Source organism: Lucilia cuprina, chromosome 6 (assembly GCF_022045245.1).
Source record: "Lucilia cuprina isolate Lc7/37 chromosome 6, ASM2204524v1, whole genome shotgun sequence".
Taxonomy (NCBI): domain Eukaryota; kingdom Metazoa; phylum Arthropoda; class Insecta; order Diptera; family Calliphoridae; genus Lucilia; species Lucilia cuprina.
Genome location: NC_060954.1, coordinates 53,213,058 through 53,230,989, shown reverse-complemented (window position 1 = coordinate 53,230,989; position 17,932 = coordinate 53,213,058). Strand labels below are relative to the sequence as shown.

Here is a 17,932-nt window from a genome sequence, read left to right as displayed (position 1 = left end):
TAGTTACTAAAAAAACATAGGCATAGACTAATCAATAAATAGAAAAGCATTTAAATTAGTCAATAGACTAGTCAGTAGACTAGTCATTAGACTAGTCAGTAGACTAGTCATTAGACTAGTCAGTAGACTTGTCAATAGACTAGACAAAAGATTAGTCAATAGACTAGTCAATAGGCTAGTCAATAGACTACTCAATAGACTACTCAGAAGAATAGTTTATAGACCAGACTTATCTATAGTCAATAGACTATGAATAGTCTATGGACTAGTCAATCGACAGAGACTATTGACTATAAACTAGGCTATATATAAGTCAAGTCTAGTCTATTAACTGTTCTATTGACAATTCTATTGAATAGTCAGTAGACTTGTCAATAGACTATACAATAGACTAGCCAATAGACTAGTCAATAGACTAGTCAATAGACTAGTCAATAGAATAGTCAATAGACTTGTCAATAGAAAAGTCAATAGACTAGTCAATAAAGTATTCAATAGACTAGTCAATAGACTAGTCAATACACTATTCACTAGACTAGTCAATAAACTAATTCATAGACTACTCAATAGAATAGCTAATAAAGTAGACTTATCTATAGACTAGTATATAGTCAATAGACTATGTCGATTGACTAGTCCATAAACTATTCAATAGACTAGTCAGTAGACAAGTTCATAGACTAGTCAATAGACGTGTTAATAAACTAGTCTTTAGACCAGTCCTTATACTATTCCATAAATTAGTCAATAGTCAATAGACTAGTTTAGTCAATAGACTAGTTTAGTCAATAGATTAGTCAAGAGAATTGCCCATAGACTAACAATAGATTAGTCCTATGAACTATTCGATTGGCTATTCCTTACAATATATTAAGCAATGGAATAGTCCATGAATTAATCAATTGTGATTAACAACAATTCAATAACTTAGGCAATATGCTAGTCCCCATACTAAACAATAAACTATTACATTGACTAAACCATATTTAATGGATTAGTTAAAAGTATAGATAATAAACTTGTAATATAATAATTTAGTTAGTCCATAGAATTAGACAATAGATTAGTCAATAGAATAGTTCCTGGACAAATCAGTAGTGTAGTTCATAGTCTAGAGACTAGTCCTTTAAACTTGTCATTTGATAGACTAGTTCATAGACTCAACAATAGAAAAGCCAATGACTATTAAGCAATAATATCCTATACACTAGTTAATAGTCAATTGATTAGCATATAGACCAACTTTGGACTAGACTGGTTGAAATATTGATTAGTAGATAAGTCCATACCAAAAGTTTATTCATTCGAAACCACTAGACTTTTCATTAAAATATATCAAAAAAATTGACCCAAATGTTCTTCATGCTTTCAATAATGTTTTAAATCAAAATTCTTCTACTAATTTGTCCATCCCTGACAAAGAAAGAATTATGAGTTCGAGGCTCTAGTGTAGAGAGGGTTGCTGGTATATTATGAAGTAAAAAAAACTTACCAGATGTTTCTTTTTAGTAAAATTTTCTTAAAAAAATAGAGATTTTTTATACAAATTTTTCAAAAATGTTTTTGCATATTTTAAGATCTAAGTATGAGAAAAACTTACTTGGTAAACTAAGTTCCAAAATTTTGAACAACAACTCTTGGAATTAACCCATAGCTAATTACAATCTGGCAACCTTTTAATTGTATGTTTAAGTGTCTGTATATTTTTATATTGTTAAAATAGAAATGATAGAAAGATTTTAGGCGCAACGTGGGGGACGCTAAGTAAATGCAGAAAAATTGGATTTTAAAAGGCTTTAATTTTGCTTTCTTTTTTCCCCGCTTGTTTATTATTTATTTTTAAGAAAAAGCTTTATATATATGTATAAAAAATGAGAAGGAAGTTCATTTAATATTAAAAAAATAAATACAAAAAATGTTTTAAGCAGTAAAGCAAAAACAAAATTTGTCTGTTGTTTAAAAAAAGGAAGAATATAAGAATTAGAAATTATGATGGAAAGGTAATATAAGGTTTTTTTAAAGCTCGAAATGGTAATTTTTTTCAGAAATTTATTATGTACAAAGTTATTTTGCAAAAAAGATTATTTTAAATCACAAATATAATACAAATTATAAAAGTATATATATATATTACATGAACTTCTTATAAATTTTATTTAATGGACTCTGGATTAGCTATTGAAGCTAATCTAAAAACTATGATATACGTTTGTCAAATCTTACAACATTGACAGAAAATGCCTAAAAATCGTGTGAATTTACAATTTTTAGAAAAATACATTTCTGTCATGTTGCAAGGTAAAAATGGTATGTTGACACGGTTGTTAGACCTTTTCTGAGTATCTTTCTGACAACATTGTAAGATTAGACAACAGTGTCTACATAACTTATGGTGGAAGTACACTATACGCATTGTGTGCGGTAACGCATTTATTTTCATTTAACAAGTGACACACTGTACTTTGTAACGCGTCTGCTGCGTAAAGTTCAGAAACTTTTAACACGTTGGCAGCTGATCAGGGTTGTATTTTGTTTTGCGAAGAATAAAAATCAACAAAAATTTAAGAAAAATATTGAAAAATTTAACAAAAACTACAAAGAAAGATCAAAATAAAGCGTGGTCAGTTACTTGCAGCTTATAAAGCGTAAAAAGTTTAAGAAGTGTACTTCCACCCTAAAGACTGACTTTGCAACCCGATGTTATTACTAATATGCCGAGATCTAACAACAGTTCTCTAGAAAAAGTGATATGTATTCTTAAAAAAAAGTGATTCCGGAATGTAATAACACCTTCAGTTTAACGGTTTCGACGAAGTAATAGAATGATTTCAAACATTAGTAAAAAGTATTGATTTTTAATAGTAGGATTCTCGTCTATATTTTAAACATTATGTTAAAAAGTCTGGTGCATTCGGAACCCCAATTAATGGGTAAAAACTATAACATACGACTGAATACTGATTTTGTAGAATACAGAACCATTAACCTGGCATTTGGAAGATTTTTAGATGATTTATTAGTAAACTGACTCATTTTTGACGACTCTTGATGACCTACGCGTGATTAATAAGTTAATCGATTTAAAAATGATTCGAAAATGATCCCGATATATGATTGAAAACTGATTATTTGATAGGTGAATTTTAGCCTTCAAGTTATTTTCTGAAGGGAGCTTGTATGGGTGCTAAAGTGTTATTAGTGTTTATAGGTGAATTTTAACCTTCAATTCATTTTCTGAAAGGAGCTTGTATAAGGGCTAGGGTCAAATGAGGCCCGATCATTACAAAAATCGGTAATGTCATTAACTGTTCTATAAAACTAAGTTTTGCCGACTTTTGTTGACATAATAGAACATTAAACATAATTATATTCACAAAGGCCCTATTTGGGGGGTACGGTTGTATGGAGGCTAGGCGAAATAACAGACCGATTTTATCCATTTTTAATAGGCTTCGTCCTTGGACTGTGGGTGCCAAATTTCACTCTATTATCTTGAAATTGTGACTTGTACCTTCGCACAAGTTTTACATGGACAGTCAGACGGACGGACGGACGGACGGACATAGCTTATATGTCGATTATGTATCTCGGTTGCGTTGCCAACTTTAAAATAAGATATTGTTTTAAGGCTAACAATGGCTCAAGTTAACTAAAACTTATTGAACATTTATTGTTATTGTCTAAAAAATTAATTATTTATTGTTTAAAAAAGCGTCTAGTAACCAGATCATTTTGGAAACTGGCAACGCAACTGAGATACGTAATTGATCATTTAATCGACTCAGAAAATGATTAAGGTGGGCATAGGAGGAATATTTATGTTACAAACATCAAATTTCCTAAAGGATTGAGATGAGCTGAATCCGATTCCGATCTATTCCTATTTTTTTATCATATTTAGGAATCTTTAACAGTGCAAAGATACGTTTCTTTATAAAATCTTTTATATCATCTAAAAGTCCAATATTTTTGCTACAAAATAAGAAGAAGAACATATCTTCTTCTTATTTTAAGATACCTTAACATTTGAAACCACTATCAATAAGGTATAAACTTGTTAAAACTTTGCTTTAATGCCGATAGATTGAATTGTCAGTTATTTTAAATAAAGGTGTATTCGCGTTTCAAAATTGGACTTATTTCATGAAACTTTAAGACACAATATCTTGAAAAACCAATGTTAATATGTTTTATTAACAATATTCACAAAAAATTTTATAACTTCTATAATTAACAAGTAGGAAAGTATAGTCGGGCATGGCCGACCATATAACACCCTACACCATGAGTATATTTTTAAAATTTTACTTTTTATAAAGAAACTTTTATGTTGAATATTTTTCCAAAATAGGTATTTATGCAATTTATTGATAAAAAAAACTAAAATTTCTAAATGAGGCTTTATATAGGTCAAATAGGGCCGATCCTCGGTAAATTTTGTGAAAAGGATATATTTTTAAATAACAGTTAGTTTTGTTGAGTTTCATTACGATACAAATGGTTACAAGTCAATTTTAGACGTTTAAGACATTTTTTGAAGGGGGGTTTGTATGGGGGCTAGGGTCAAATAAGGGCCGATCCTTACGAAAATCTGCAGTGTCATAAATACTTATGTAAAACTTATTTATGCCAATTTTTAGAGAGATAATATAATATTTGACGTAATTATGGCATAAAAAGTTCAAATCGGGAGGTACGGTTGTATGGGGGCTAGGTGAAATAATGGACCGATTTCAACCATTTTCAATAGGCTTTGTCCCTGTACCAAAAAAAAAAACATGCTTGGTCCAAATTTCATCAAATTATCTTGAAAATTGCGGCCTGTACCTTGCGCACAAGGTTTACATGGACAGCCAGCCAGCCGGACAGACGGACGGACGGACATGTCTTAATAGACTCAGAAAATGATTCTGAATCGATCGGTATACTTTAAGGTGGGTATTGGATCAATATTTTTGTATGTTACAAACATAAGCACAAACGTATAATACCCTCCCCACTATAGTGGTGTAGGGTATAAAAATTAAACTAAAAAATGTACAGAGTTTTTTTTCATAAATAAAGATTCTATCTAATAGATACTTTTATTAAAAGTAGGTCTTATTTATTCACTAAAATTTCATGAGATAGATCTTGTATTTCTTCCTCCCTTTCTTCTTACAACAATCTATTTACTACCGATTGCTGTTGTGCTAGCTTACCAGCCTGTTTTTGAAAACAAACAGAAAAAAAACAAAGAATTTATTTTAATTAAATTTTCCAATTTACCTTAACTGTACTCTAAGCAAATACACAAACAAACAAACATTTGCCTTCTCTCGCAGACACACACACACACACACAAACACTTTCAGAATATATCTCTCATTATCATAAAGAAGAAAAAAATAGAGAGAGAGCAAAAATAGCATATGAAAACAAGAAAAACTACAAAAACAACACAAAGAAAAACAGTATTAAAATTGTTCATACATCCTTTCACATAAAAAAATTTTTGTAATAATTAACAACTTAATTAAGTTTAATTAAGTTGTTATAATTATATAAAAGAAGAGAATTTTTAATTAATTAATTTGAAAATATATTTGTTGTTGTTGTTTATTTATAAGGTATGTAATTATATTTGTATGTAAGTAAATTTGTAATTACCAGTATTTTAAAATCCAATTGTGTAGTTTTTGTATCCATTTTGTTGCTCTGTTGATTTCTTTTTCTTATTCTGCATTTGGCTTAATTTCGTTTAATTTCTTTTGCTTTTCTCTATTTGCTTTCTTATTGTTATTGTTGTTGTTGTTGCTGTTTATTATTTGTTATTTATTAATAGTTGTTAGTTTAATGTACGTATGTTTGTTTGGTTGTAAATTTATTATGTTTATATTTCTTTTTATTTTATAAAAGAAGACATATACATCTCTGCACAATAACAAATTTTGCTTTTTTTTTCTCTCTTTACACAAACACTCGCTCGCTTTGCTGCTTTTGACAGTCAGCCAGCCATTTGCGTTTTTTTAGTAATTTCCACTATTTGCTTTTTATATATTCTTCTTTAATTTATTTTACTTGAATTTTTTTTTGTTTGATTTGTTTCTTTTCGTATTTAAATGTATATTTTTGTTATTTCACTTTGAAATTTTTGTTTTTAATTAAAAACAGCAAAAAAAGAATGATTAAATGTTAACGTTGAAGTCGACGTTGACGTCATAAAACGTTAACAGCGTAAATAATGTACAATTAAGCGCGCTCTTTTACACACATATTTTGTTGTTGTTTTTTTAGTACATACGTGTGTAGTACATACATACATATGTATTTATATACCTAGCTGTTTATTAATACCGTGGTAGTAGTAAACGTAAACGTACTGTTGGTATTGTATTGAGGTTATGTATTAAACTGACAGCTCTGCTTAAATGAGAAAACGTTTACGTTATTCTCTGTTCTCTTTTCAATAGATATTTCTTTTTTTAATATATATTTCTTTTTTGCTTTTTCTTGTTGTTGCTTTAGCTATTCTCTTTCTTTTTTTTTGGGTAGATTTTAATATAATTTTTCTTATTATTGACTTTTCTTATGAATTATGTGTTTTTCTTATACATTTATCTTAAATTTTCTCTTTTAGCTGTTATTTTCTTACGTATCTTTTTCACTTAAAAACGTATAAATTAATTTATTTTTTTATACAAATATTCTTTAAAATTTAGTTAAACATTTTTTTCGAAATAATTGTATATTTCTTAGGTATACACATTATTAATAAGAAAAAAAAAACAATCAATGATTTTCAATTTTCGTTAACATTTTTTTCTTTCACTTCTTCGTTTTATCCGCAATTTTTCCCAACACATTTACACCATTAGCATTCTATTTCTATTTTCAACCGATACGTACTTTTTTTGTATATTTGAATTTCAAAAAATTTTCAATTTATGCAATTTTCTCATTTGCTTTTACTTCTTTCCCCGTTTTTTTTCTTCACTTAAAAATACTTTACAATTTTATATTTTTAAATAATTTTTTTCTTTCTTCACACACACTCAACACTCTTCTTGCCACCTCCTGTGGCAACTACTTATTTAAAAAAGACCAGCAGCAGCCATCCGAAAACGACAACGTACATTCGTTTGAGTTTTTTTTTTCTTTCTATTTTTTTTATTTGTCGTGTTTTGCAGCCGACGACCCGTTTTATATATTCAATTTCGTTTTTTTCTTATAGATTTTGTCGTTTTCTTATGAAATTCATATTAGTTTGGAAGTTTATTGTTTAATTGTACATTTTTAATGTTTTGTTTTATTAAAAAATCACTAATAATCGTAGTTTTTAGTTATTTTTTACGCGCTTTAATGGCGCTGCACGACGGAATTTAGAGATTTCTCTCATTTACTTTTGTTCTCATATTCGTTGTTTAAAATATGATGGCGATTAATTTCTTGGGCGAATTAATCTATTACAAATTCTACTAACACGTTTTGGTTGCCAGATTGAAGAAACATTTACTTGCTAAAATTAAGACGCTGTTGGTTTTTTTATTTAAAAATCAAGAAGACGTGGTGGCGACCATAGAAAACTCGTTGGATTTTGAGGGAGACCATAAAACTCATTAGTTAAGTCTAAGCGATCTGGCTTAATATACAAAGGTATAGGTCGTTTCGGAATTTCTTGGACAAGGCTTCTTGAATTGTTACCCTGAGACTATGCTTGCTTAATGCGGCGCATAACTATTTATTCATCCATCTATCTATCTATCTATCTATCTATCTATCTATCTATCTATCTATCTATCTATCAATCTATCGTTTTTTAATATAGAAGATCAATAATACATATTAAAATTTTATTCCTGTATTAACTGCTAACGACGTTTTCCTATTGCTAATATTCTAAATAAAACAAGTTTTCCGTCTTCGGTGCAGTACAAATGATTTATTTGTAACTGTAATCTATTACAAAATTCATTAATAAAAAGAGTGCTGCCATATCAATAAACTTTTTGAACTAAAATAAAATTGGATAATTCGATGCAATTCAAGTAGAATATGTTTACGTTAAAAATCATATTAACAATTCTTCCCAAAAATGTTTTTCTGCCTGTTCCTCTTGAAAACAATATTCAATAAAAAACAAGAAAATAATTGTTCGTTCCTATTTAAATAAACAGGCACTATATTTTGAAATAAATTCCCAACCTAAAATAAATTCTTTGTTTTATATCCAGAAATTTTATTTCCTTTTAAAAAAATCCTAAATATTTTAAATTTCATTCACATTTAAAACTACAAAAAAATTTCACCGATATATAACTTAAGGCTTTTGAGCAGCTTGTTTCTCCTTCTTGGCTGCTTCGGCTTCAGCTTCCATTTTTGTATATTTTTCTATTAATTCTTCCACATCGGTTTTATTCAAAATCTTAATGACAGTTTTATCGTTGACACGCTGTAATGTGGCCATTTCAACCTTTTCCGAGGTTAATTTAGTGGTATCCAAAGTTTTGCTTAAAACCTTAACAGCCAAATCTTTAGCTTGGGCCAAAGTAATCTTTTCAGTTTCACTAAGTTCCTGCTTAAGCATAGAAATGGCGGCACCAAAATTATTACCAATACATGTGGCCTTCCAGCCGCCATAATTACCACTGGGATCGGACTGATACAATTGATAACCATAATGTTTATCCCAGCCCATATATAAAATGGAAACACCAAATGGACGTTTGCCACCGTACTGAGTGTAGGCCTGTTTAATGTCACACAAATATGAGACCAACTGTTCGCAAGGCATAGATTCACCGTAGCTAAATTGATAACGTTGAGCTATGACACGTAATTCATTGGTTAAGACATTAGCATCAGCGGTAATACCGGCTACGGAACACACCATATTATCGTTTAATTTGTAGATCTTTTCCGAAAATATACTACTGTCCAGCAATTTGTTGGTGTTGCGGCATTCTGCTGCCAATAAAATGCCATCTTCAGCCAGAATACCTAAACAGGTACCGGCATGGGATATAGCCTCCATGGCATATTCCACCTGATAAAGGCGACCTTCGGGAGAGAATATTGTAGTACGGGAGTCATAGCGGCGTGCCTAAAAAAAGCAAAACAAAAGGATGTTTAGCATTTACATTAAACAAAATACACATCAGTTTTTTTCGTTCCACACTTTGTTATTAAGTTTTCTATTATATTTGTGTTATTTCTAGTTTTTACTTACCATTTTTTGTTAATTTATTTAAGCTTTCTTTGCTTTTTAAACAATATTTGATTATTTGCAAAAAAAAAATTTCATACGCCGTCTCAAAATGCAAACTCACTTGCAGAGCCCTGCGCCGACAAATATTAACGGCGCGCCGATTGACACTAAAAATGTAGGCGGCGGCTTTAAATCGACTGTAAGCCGGCTAAGTTTTCAACTACGTTTAGTTTTAAAATTTTTCAATGACTTCAAATAAAAACGGAATCAGAGAGATCAGAAAGTAAGATTTTTACCATTTCCGAAATCGTATTGAAATTTATTTAATACAATAATATTAATATTTAATTTTTTAGAATTTTATGTGAGATATTATGCAGGGATGGATAACCTGCATAATTTCTCACACAACTTTTGTGCTTGCTCTGTTTTGTTCTTATAAACAACACATTTGCTTCCAAATTCCCACTTTCTGATCTCTCGGATTTCATTTTTATCCGAGACTTTGACTCATTAGATTAATAAGAACGTCAGCATGATTTTCGGGCCAAGTTCTGCATAATTTAAAGCATTTTTTTAATTCTACCATAATTCTATCATAATGATTACTTTTGGAATGATGTATTACCTACAAATTGATTTTCTGTAAGAGGGTTTTATTGGCGGAGCCGATCCCCATACTTTTATTTTTCATAAATATAGAATTAGGTTCCTAAAAAAGTTTTTTTCGTCGAATTCCATTATTACATCGACATTTAAAAGCCATTTATGTGTGTTTGCGTAATTTTCTGAAGAAAATCTCATATGGGTTTAGGGTGAATTATGCTTCGATCGTCATAATTCACCCTAAACCCATATTAGATATATTGAATTTTTTCGGAAAAGTTGTGACTATGGAACCATTTTGAAATCTGGATCATAATTGCTTAAAATTGAACACAGCTTCCATAAAAGGTTCAATTTTATAAATAATCGGTATAACATTTAACACTTTCATATAAGGCCACTTTACAATTACTTAAACTGCTTAGGACTAGTTTTTCTGATAAAGATAATCTTCATTCTTTGGTTAAACCTGTTTTTCAGTTATCAGTAAAGATACTTATTATCTTAGTTTAACTGAGGGTAATTGGCCAATTAAACTCAAGTTATAAGTGAGAAACTACAAATTGGCAATATTAACAAAGTTAACTGAGCTTGAATCAAAAACTGAAAAACACAATCACCGGTTAAAGTCCGCCTAAATTTGTTCCGAGTTTAATCTAACAGCCCGCCCTTAACTAAAAATAACTCATGAATTAATTATAATTGGGGATTTTTTAGTTTCCTTCTCCTCTATAAAGATATTTCAGATTAACGGAGTGTTTTGATGAAAAATTGAATTGATTAGGTGTAGGGTATTATATGATCACCCTTGCTCTACTGTACTTTTTTACTTATTTTTCGTTTGGTTTTTTTAAACATCATCAGAATATTTGATAGAAATAAAAAAACGTCTGATTTAATAATACCACTCTGTTTTGCAAACAAAGACAATTTCGATATCATATGGCAACTCTTTACAATATTGTTGTTTTTTTCTATGTGTCAGAATTTTTTTATTATTGTTTTTGTTTTTGAATTCTAAACCGCCGGAATTTGTAAAAAATTATATATTTTTTGTGACTTGAAAGTAATTACATTTTTTCTACAAAATATGGGCGATATAATAAATGTAAGTTTTGTAAAATATTTAAGTGAAGACTAAACAACAATTCTCATTTATTATTTTCACATTTAAGAATATGGAAATTTTTAAAAAACTTAATTTTGACACCTCCAACCAATGGATTTTCTATGATGAACGTTTTCATAAATTTTTTGATTTTTTCGCTAATAACATAACTGATTCGAATATTTTGGAAGAAACTGAGGTCTTGGAACGTGAAGAGTATGTAAAACGTCATGAGTATTTAGAGGGTTCAGAAAGGCGAGTACGTATTGAAGAATTATTGAAAGTGTATCCTGGTTTAATGAAAGATTGCGAAGAGGATGTAGAAGATTTGACACAGGATTTAGAGATCTTGGAGCAATCTTGTCTGGAGTATGGCAATTTAATAAAAGACATGCAGTAAGTATTTTTAATACAATAACACTTGATGGATTAAAAGTAAAATAATTTGTTTTGTTTTCTAAGAGAAACCAAAAATGATCTAAATTGTAAATTAAATTATCAAGAGAAACGTTGCACTAGTTTAACAAATGCTGAAGCTGAGCTAGCATTGTTATGCAGAAAAAAAGCTAAACGTTTGGAGGAATTACAAGAAGATAATCATAAAAAATGCCAAGAGGTGGTTAAAACTTTTACGACAATGGTAAGTTTGTGGTCATTTCATAATTTGCTAACTTATTGTTTTGTGTTTTTGGTGTTTCTCCAGCATTCTCCTCCTTTATTTATGCATCAATTATCTTTGGATCAGTATTTTTTAAAATGTGACTCATTTACTCAATATCTTTCGCTGTATTTAAAAGACAATTTTAAAATACAAGATTATAATGATTTGGACACCAGTCTCACTGAAAATCAAGAAACTGCTGAAAAATTGGAAAAACTTAAAAAGTCGTAAGTACAAATTTCAATTATATTTAATAGTATAATACTAGACCAATAGCTGGTCTATTGACTATGAATTTATGTGTAAAGTATGTAGTGGGGGACTAGCTTTTTACTAGTCTATGAACTAATATGTAAACTAGTTTGTGTACCAGTCTATTGAATAGCCTATGGACTAGTGTGTTGACTAGAATATAAACATGACAAATATGTAAACTATTCTATGGAATAATATATTGACTATCATATGGAATAGTCTTTTGACTAGCCTATGAACCAGTCTATTGACTTGCCTATGGACTAGTCTATTGACAAGCTATAGAATAGTCTATTGACTAGCCTAAGAATTAGTCTATTCACGTGTCTATGTGCCAGTTTATTGACTAGCCTATGTGCTGGACTATTGACGAGGCTATGGACTAGACTATTTAAAAGCCTATTGATTGGCATATGGAATAGTCTATTAACTAGCCTATGCACCAGTCTATTGACTAGTTTATTGACTAATCTATTGACTAGCCTATGGACTAGTCTATTGACTAGCCTATGTGCTAGGCCATTGACTAATCTATGGACTAGTCTATTGACTAGCCTATTGACTAGCCTATTGACTAGCCTATTGACTAGCCTATTGACTAACCTATTGACTAGCTTATGGACTAGACTATTGACTAGTCTATTGGCCAGTCTATTGACTAGTCTATTGACCAGTCTATTGACTAGCCTATTGATTAGTCTATTGACTAGCCTATGGACTAGTCTATTGACTGCCTATGTGCCAGGCTTTTGACTAATCTATGGACTAGTCTATTGACTATCCTATTGACTAACCTATTGACTAGCTTATGGACTAGTCTATTGACTAGCCTATTGACTAGTCTATTGGTCAGTCTATTGAATAGTCTATTGACTAGTCTATTGACCAGTCTATTGACTAGTCTATTGACTAGCCTATTGACTAGTTTATTGACTAGCCTATGGACTAGTCTATTGACTAGCCTATTGACCAGTCTATTGACTAGACTATTGATCAGTCTATTGACTAGTCTATTGACTAGTCTATTGACTAGCCTATTGACTAGTCTATTGACTAGCCTATGGACTAGTCTATTGACGAGGCTATGGACTAGTCTATTGACGAGGCTATGGACTAGACTATTTAAAAGCCTGTTGATTGGCATATGGAATAGTCTAATAACTAGCCTATGCACCAGTCTATTGACTAGTTTATTGACTAATCTATTGACTAGCCTATGGACTAGTCTATTGACTAGCCTATGGACTAGTCTATTGACTAGCCTATGGACTAGTCTATTGACTAGCCTATGTGCTAGGCCATTGATTAATCTATGGACTAGTCTATTGACTAGCCTATTGACTAACCTATTGACTATCTTATGGACTAGTCTATTGACCAGTCTATTGACTAGTCTATTGACTAGCCTATTGACTAGCCTATTGACTAGTCTATTGACTAGCCAACTAGTTTATTGACTTGCCTATGTGCTAGGCTATTGACTTGCCTATGGACTAGTCTATTGACAATCCTATGAACTAGTCTATTGACTAGCCTATGGAAAAGTCTATTGACTAGCCTTCGGACTAGTCTATTTACTATCTTTTAGACTAGTCTATTGATTGACCTTTAGAATAGTCTGTGGACTAGCCTAATGAATAGCCTATTAACTTATCAGCATCTATGTATTAGTTCATGGACTATGGCCTAGTGTGTGGACTAACCAATGGTCTAGTTTGTGAAATTATATATGAACTTGTTTCGAATTTGTCTAACGATTAACATATATTCTTATCCGTCAGAATGCGAGACTATAAATTGGCCTACATAAAGGAAAAAGCGAAATGTCGTGCCACCCAAACGGTTATAGAATCTCTAAATCTATCACAAATTCATGTTATCAGTCTCTCCGATATGGAACGTGAAACACATGAGCTGTCGATAGTAAACTCTCATCAAAATATTGCCAATCAAACGCTTATGGTCGATCTCAATATACAAATACAATTGCAGGCACAAAAGACCATTGAACAGATACTCTATGAAAATACAAAACAGAAATTGGAAAGAGCTTTAAAACGTCATGAAAACGTTAAAAGTTTAATGAAAATTATATCGGATGCAATTTCGAATGCTGAACTTATATGGATAAACATACAAATGGATTTGGAAAAGAATCGTAATCGTTTCGATAATACCGAACAGTTAACAGCAGCCACACAGCAATGTCTGCAACGGATACAGCTTATGAATCAGGCCACAAATCAACATGTTATAAACTCTGCCAGTTTGGAATTTATTAATCAATTGTCACAACAGTTGGGTAAACATTTGCGTCAACAGTTGCGCTGTGATGTCAAGGGTTGTCTGTACGAATATGAAAAGTTTAAACGTTTAGTGAACTATGCTCTACAGGGTTTACTTAATCGTAAACCTTATAATGCAGCATTAGAGAAAATGAAAGAAATGTAGGTCTTTTTTTTATTAAAATTATTGAATTAATATTAATATTTAATTTAATTATTTATTATTTTTTAAATTAGCAAACGTTTGGAGGCAACTTTAGTGCCATTTGTTTATGACAGTCCTGTTAATGTGCCCATGTTTGAGAATGTCCATTATCTAAGGCCCATTTTTAATGTGCAGAACCAACAGCAGCGCATCGAAAAGCAATTAAGACATTTACGTACACAATTTCAAGAAAATATATCAAAAAGATTTGTAAGTTAAAAAAAAAAACTAAAATTGTTCTATTTACTATTGCATTTTTAACATTTTCAGGAAAAAGACAAACTTTGGCGTTATAGTCAATTATTATGGATATGGTTTCTAACAGAGCCACGACGTGTTCTGCATGCCATCGAAGAAGCAAAAAAAGCTGCCTCTAAAGTACCACAATTGACTGGCATCAAGGCATTGGGCGGCATTAAACGTAAATAAGTTTACATTTATACTTTTGCTTGACATATTCGTTAACATTTTTCTTTTAATTCGATTCTTTTTGTTATTGCATATAAATGTTGAAAATAAGTAAAAATTTGATAATAAAACTAACTTATTAGGGATTTTCATATTCAAATGAGTTTTTTTTATGTCTTCTTTGGATGGATATCTCCAAGGTATTTGGAAAAAAAGAAGAAAATTGTTATTATAAAAAGAAGAAAACTAAAACATCAAAGGGTTGTAAAAGATGAAATAAAAATGTAAGGTCAGCAATAGAACTTGTGTGAAAATTGGTTGTTGTTGTTGACAATCTTTGGTCGAGTCATAGCAGAGCAATGATTCAATAGTAATGAGAACCTCAAGTGATTCAAAAATACTTTTTTATAACTTTTTTCATCTGTTCACTAATTTCCTTTCCAGTAAAAACATATCTTACTTACAATTGAAATCAACAGTTGGTATGAACAAAACACTCATCAATACCCTAAATAAACTTTACCTTAAACAACTTTGTTGTTAATTTCTACAAATGTTTCGTTTAAACAATGATTTCCTATGGCATGGCATTCGTGAACGAGTATTCAGTTCGTAATTTATACGAATTGTATTCTTTAATAAGAACTGAAGGAGTGTGACGGTGTGATTTCTAGAGTATGTAAATATATTTTATTATTTTGTATTAAAATATTAAATATTTAATTGTTACACAGTGTACAGTGGGACAAAATTATTGGCTTATTAATTTTGTTGGCTGCATATAAGAACAATATAAATTTGTCCAATACACAATCGATGTCTTATGGTTGTTTTTTATAGAAAATTTTCAAATATCATTTTATTAAACAACAAATTGCGACATACTACGCTACAGCCGTACAACACCGAATGTGAATTGCACTTAAAACAATAGAATTAAAACCGACCGATTTATAATTTTTTTAATTTTTTTCCACTGTGCACTGCTGCTTTTTTAGTAACTAGGTACATACGAGAACATTAAAATAGTCGGGATTCTTATTGAACTACGTTGAACTAGAACAGAATTAGAACTGAACTAGAGCTGAACTAGAGCTGAACAAGAACTGAACTAGAACTGTACTAGAAGTGAACTAGAAATAAACTAGAAGTGAACTAGAACTGTACTAGAAGTGAACTAGAAGTGAACTAGAAGTGAACTAGAACTGAACTAGAACTGAACTACAACTGAACGAGAACTGAACTAGAACTGAACTAGAACTGAACTAGAACTGAACTAGAACTGAACTAGAACTGAACTAGAACTGAACTAGAACTGAACTAGAACTGAACTAGAACTGAACTAGAACTGAACTAGAACTGAACTAGAACTGAACTAGAACTGAACTAGAACTGAACTAGAACTGAACTAGAACTGAACTAGAACTGAACTAGAACTGAACTAGAACTGAAATAGTACTGAACTAGAACTAAACTGAACTAGAACTGAACTAGAACTGAACTAGAACTGAACTAGAGCTGAACTAGAGCTGAACTAGAACTGAACTAGATCTGAACTAGAACTGAACTAGAACTGAACTAGAACTAGAACTGAACTAGAACTGGACTAGAACTGAACTAGAACTGAACTAGAACTGAACTATAACTGAACTAGAACTGAACTAGAACTGATCAAAATCTGAACAAGAACTTATCTAAAACTGAACTATAACTAAACTAGAGCTGAATAATAACTGATTGAATAGTGAATTGGAACTGGATTAAAAAACTGTGCTATTTTTCTGTGCATATGTGTATTTTTAAAAAATAACAAAAATAATTGAATCGATGCTGATGTTGTTCTTGTGGTGTTTGTAATTGTTGCTCTTTTATACGTATGTAAGTGAGTGTTGTATTCTGGCTTTATACTATTTTGCATAATTGTTATTGCTAACATGCTTATACAAAGACACACACTCGCACTTTCTCTCTCAAACATACATATTATGTTTATCTTTACACATACAGTTGTTTAAATACTCTCACTTGGCAATAATCTACTATTACCTCCCTGCACTTCCCCCTTATTACAGACACACATACATATACACTTAAGATCCTGTATGAAGGATATTTTTTGGTATAAAAGCTCTAACAGGATATGCAACAGTTTCATTCGTTTAACAACATTCAAACGGTTTCCTTCGACTTGTTATTTGAAAAAAAACGGTTTTCTTACAGTGTTTGTCTTAAAAATTATAGAAAAATAAACAAACTTTAATACAGTTTGAGATCTCTATTTAAATTAAAAATAAATAAGTAGAAAAAATAAACATAAGAAGTGACAAAAAAGTTTAAATGATAATCGTTAAAATATTTTAATTTGAAATTTATGAATGAATAAATATGTGGGTGTGTTAGTGTGATTTCTAACATTAACCATGATAACAATGAAATATCAAATGGAATTTAATGAATGAAAATTCCAAAGTTTTAAATTTAAACATCTAAAGTGTTTTTTTATTAATGTTAAATGTTGCGTAAATTTTTTAATATAAACTTGATAAAAATTTATAAAATGGTGGCTGAAAATTTTAGAAGAAAATAAAATAATGAAAAAATTTAAACACAAAATATTAAATGTATGAAGAGCAAGATTTTTGAAATTTACTATTTTTTTAATGCTGTTAAATTTTTAAAAATTTAAGAAAAATTGATTTTAAACACATTCAAGTGAAATAAAATTTTGGATTTATTTTAATTAATTTAAATAAATGACCTTAAAGAATGTTTTAAAAATAATTGGAAATTGGTAATAAAACTCATTTGAAACAACAAACTAAGGATATGAAAATTGTGCGTAATTGTTCTAAAGTGGTTTATAATATAAAATAAACAAAATCTAAGAACTGAACTAGAACTGAACTAGAACTGAACTAGAACTGAACTAGAACTGAACTGGAACTGAACTAGAACTGAACTAGAACTGAACTAGAACTGAACTAGAACTGAAAAAGAACTGAACTAGAATTGAACCAGAACTGAACTAGAAGTGAACTAGAACTGAACTAGAACTGAACTAGAACTGAACTAGAACTGAACTAGAACTGAACTAGAACTGAACTAGAACTGAACTAGAACTGAACTAGAACTGAACTAGAACTGAACTAGAACTGAACTAGAACTGAACTAGAACTGAACTAGAACTGAACTAGAACTGAACTAGAACTGAACTAGA

At 30.3% G+C, this 17,932-nt stretch overlaps 3 protein-coding genes across 4 annotated transcripts in view; 1 reads left to right on the top strand and 2 right to left on the bottom strand.

The window, feature by feature from the left end:
- The window catches only part of LOC111687249, a 28,744-nt gene extending 21,351 nt beyond the window's left edge, over nt 1-7,393 (bottom strand). For both annotated transcript variants that reach the window (XM_046955825.1, XM_023449677.2), the window contains exon 1: nt 5,650-7,393. In XM_046955825.1, coding sequence (XP_046811781.1) covers nt 5,650-5,688 — 39 coding nt within the window. In that variant the 5' untranslated portion in view covers nt 5,689-7,393. The remainder of the gene's footprint in view (nt 1-5,649) is intronic.
- Nucleotides 7,394-8,194: 801 nt separating this feature from the next.
- Nucleotides 8,195-9,369, bottom strand: LOC111687242 (proteasome subunit alpha type-4). Its single transcript, XM_023449669.2, has 2 exons — nt 9,209-9,369; nt 8,195-9,082 (listed from the first exon to the last, which is right to left on the bottom strand). Exons 1-2 carry the CDS (start codon nt 9,209-9,211, stop codon nt 8,300-8,302), a joined length of 786 nt encoding a protein of 261 aa, XP_023305437.1. The 5' UTR covers nt 9,212-9,369; the 3' UTR covers nt 8,195-8,299.
- A 1,481-nt stretch (nt 9,370-10,850) lies between these two features.
- Nucleotides 10,851-14,875, top strand: LOC111687246 (augmin complex subunit dgt3). Its single transcript, XM_023449673.2, has 7 exons — nt 10,851-10,901; nt 10,969-11,297; nt 11,364-11,541; nt 11,605-11,789; nt 13,599-14,264; nt 14,340-14,517; nt 14,578-14,875. The coding sequence occupies exons 1-7, from the start codon at nt 10,884-10,886 to the stop codon at nt 14,734-14,736; spliced, it is 1,713 nt and encodes a 570-aa protein (XP_023305441.2). The 5' UTR covers nt 10,851-10,883; the 3' UTR covers nt 14,737-14,875.
- The last annotated feature ends 3,057 nt before the right edge of the window (nt 14,876-17,932 follow it).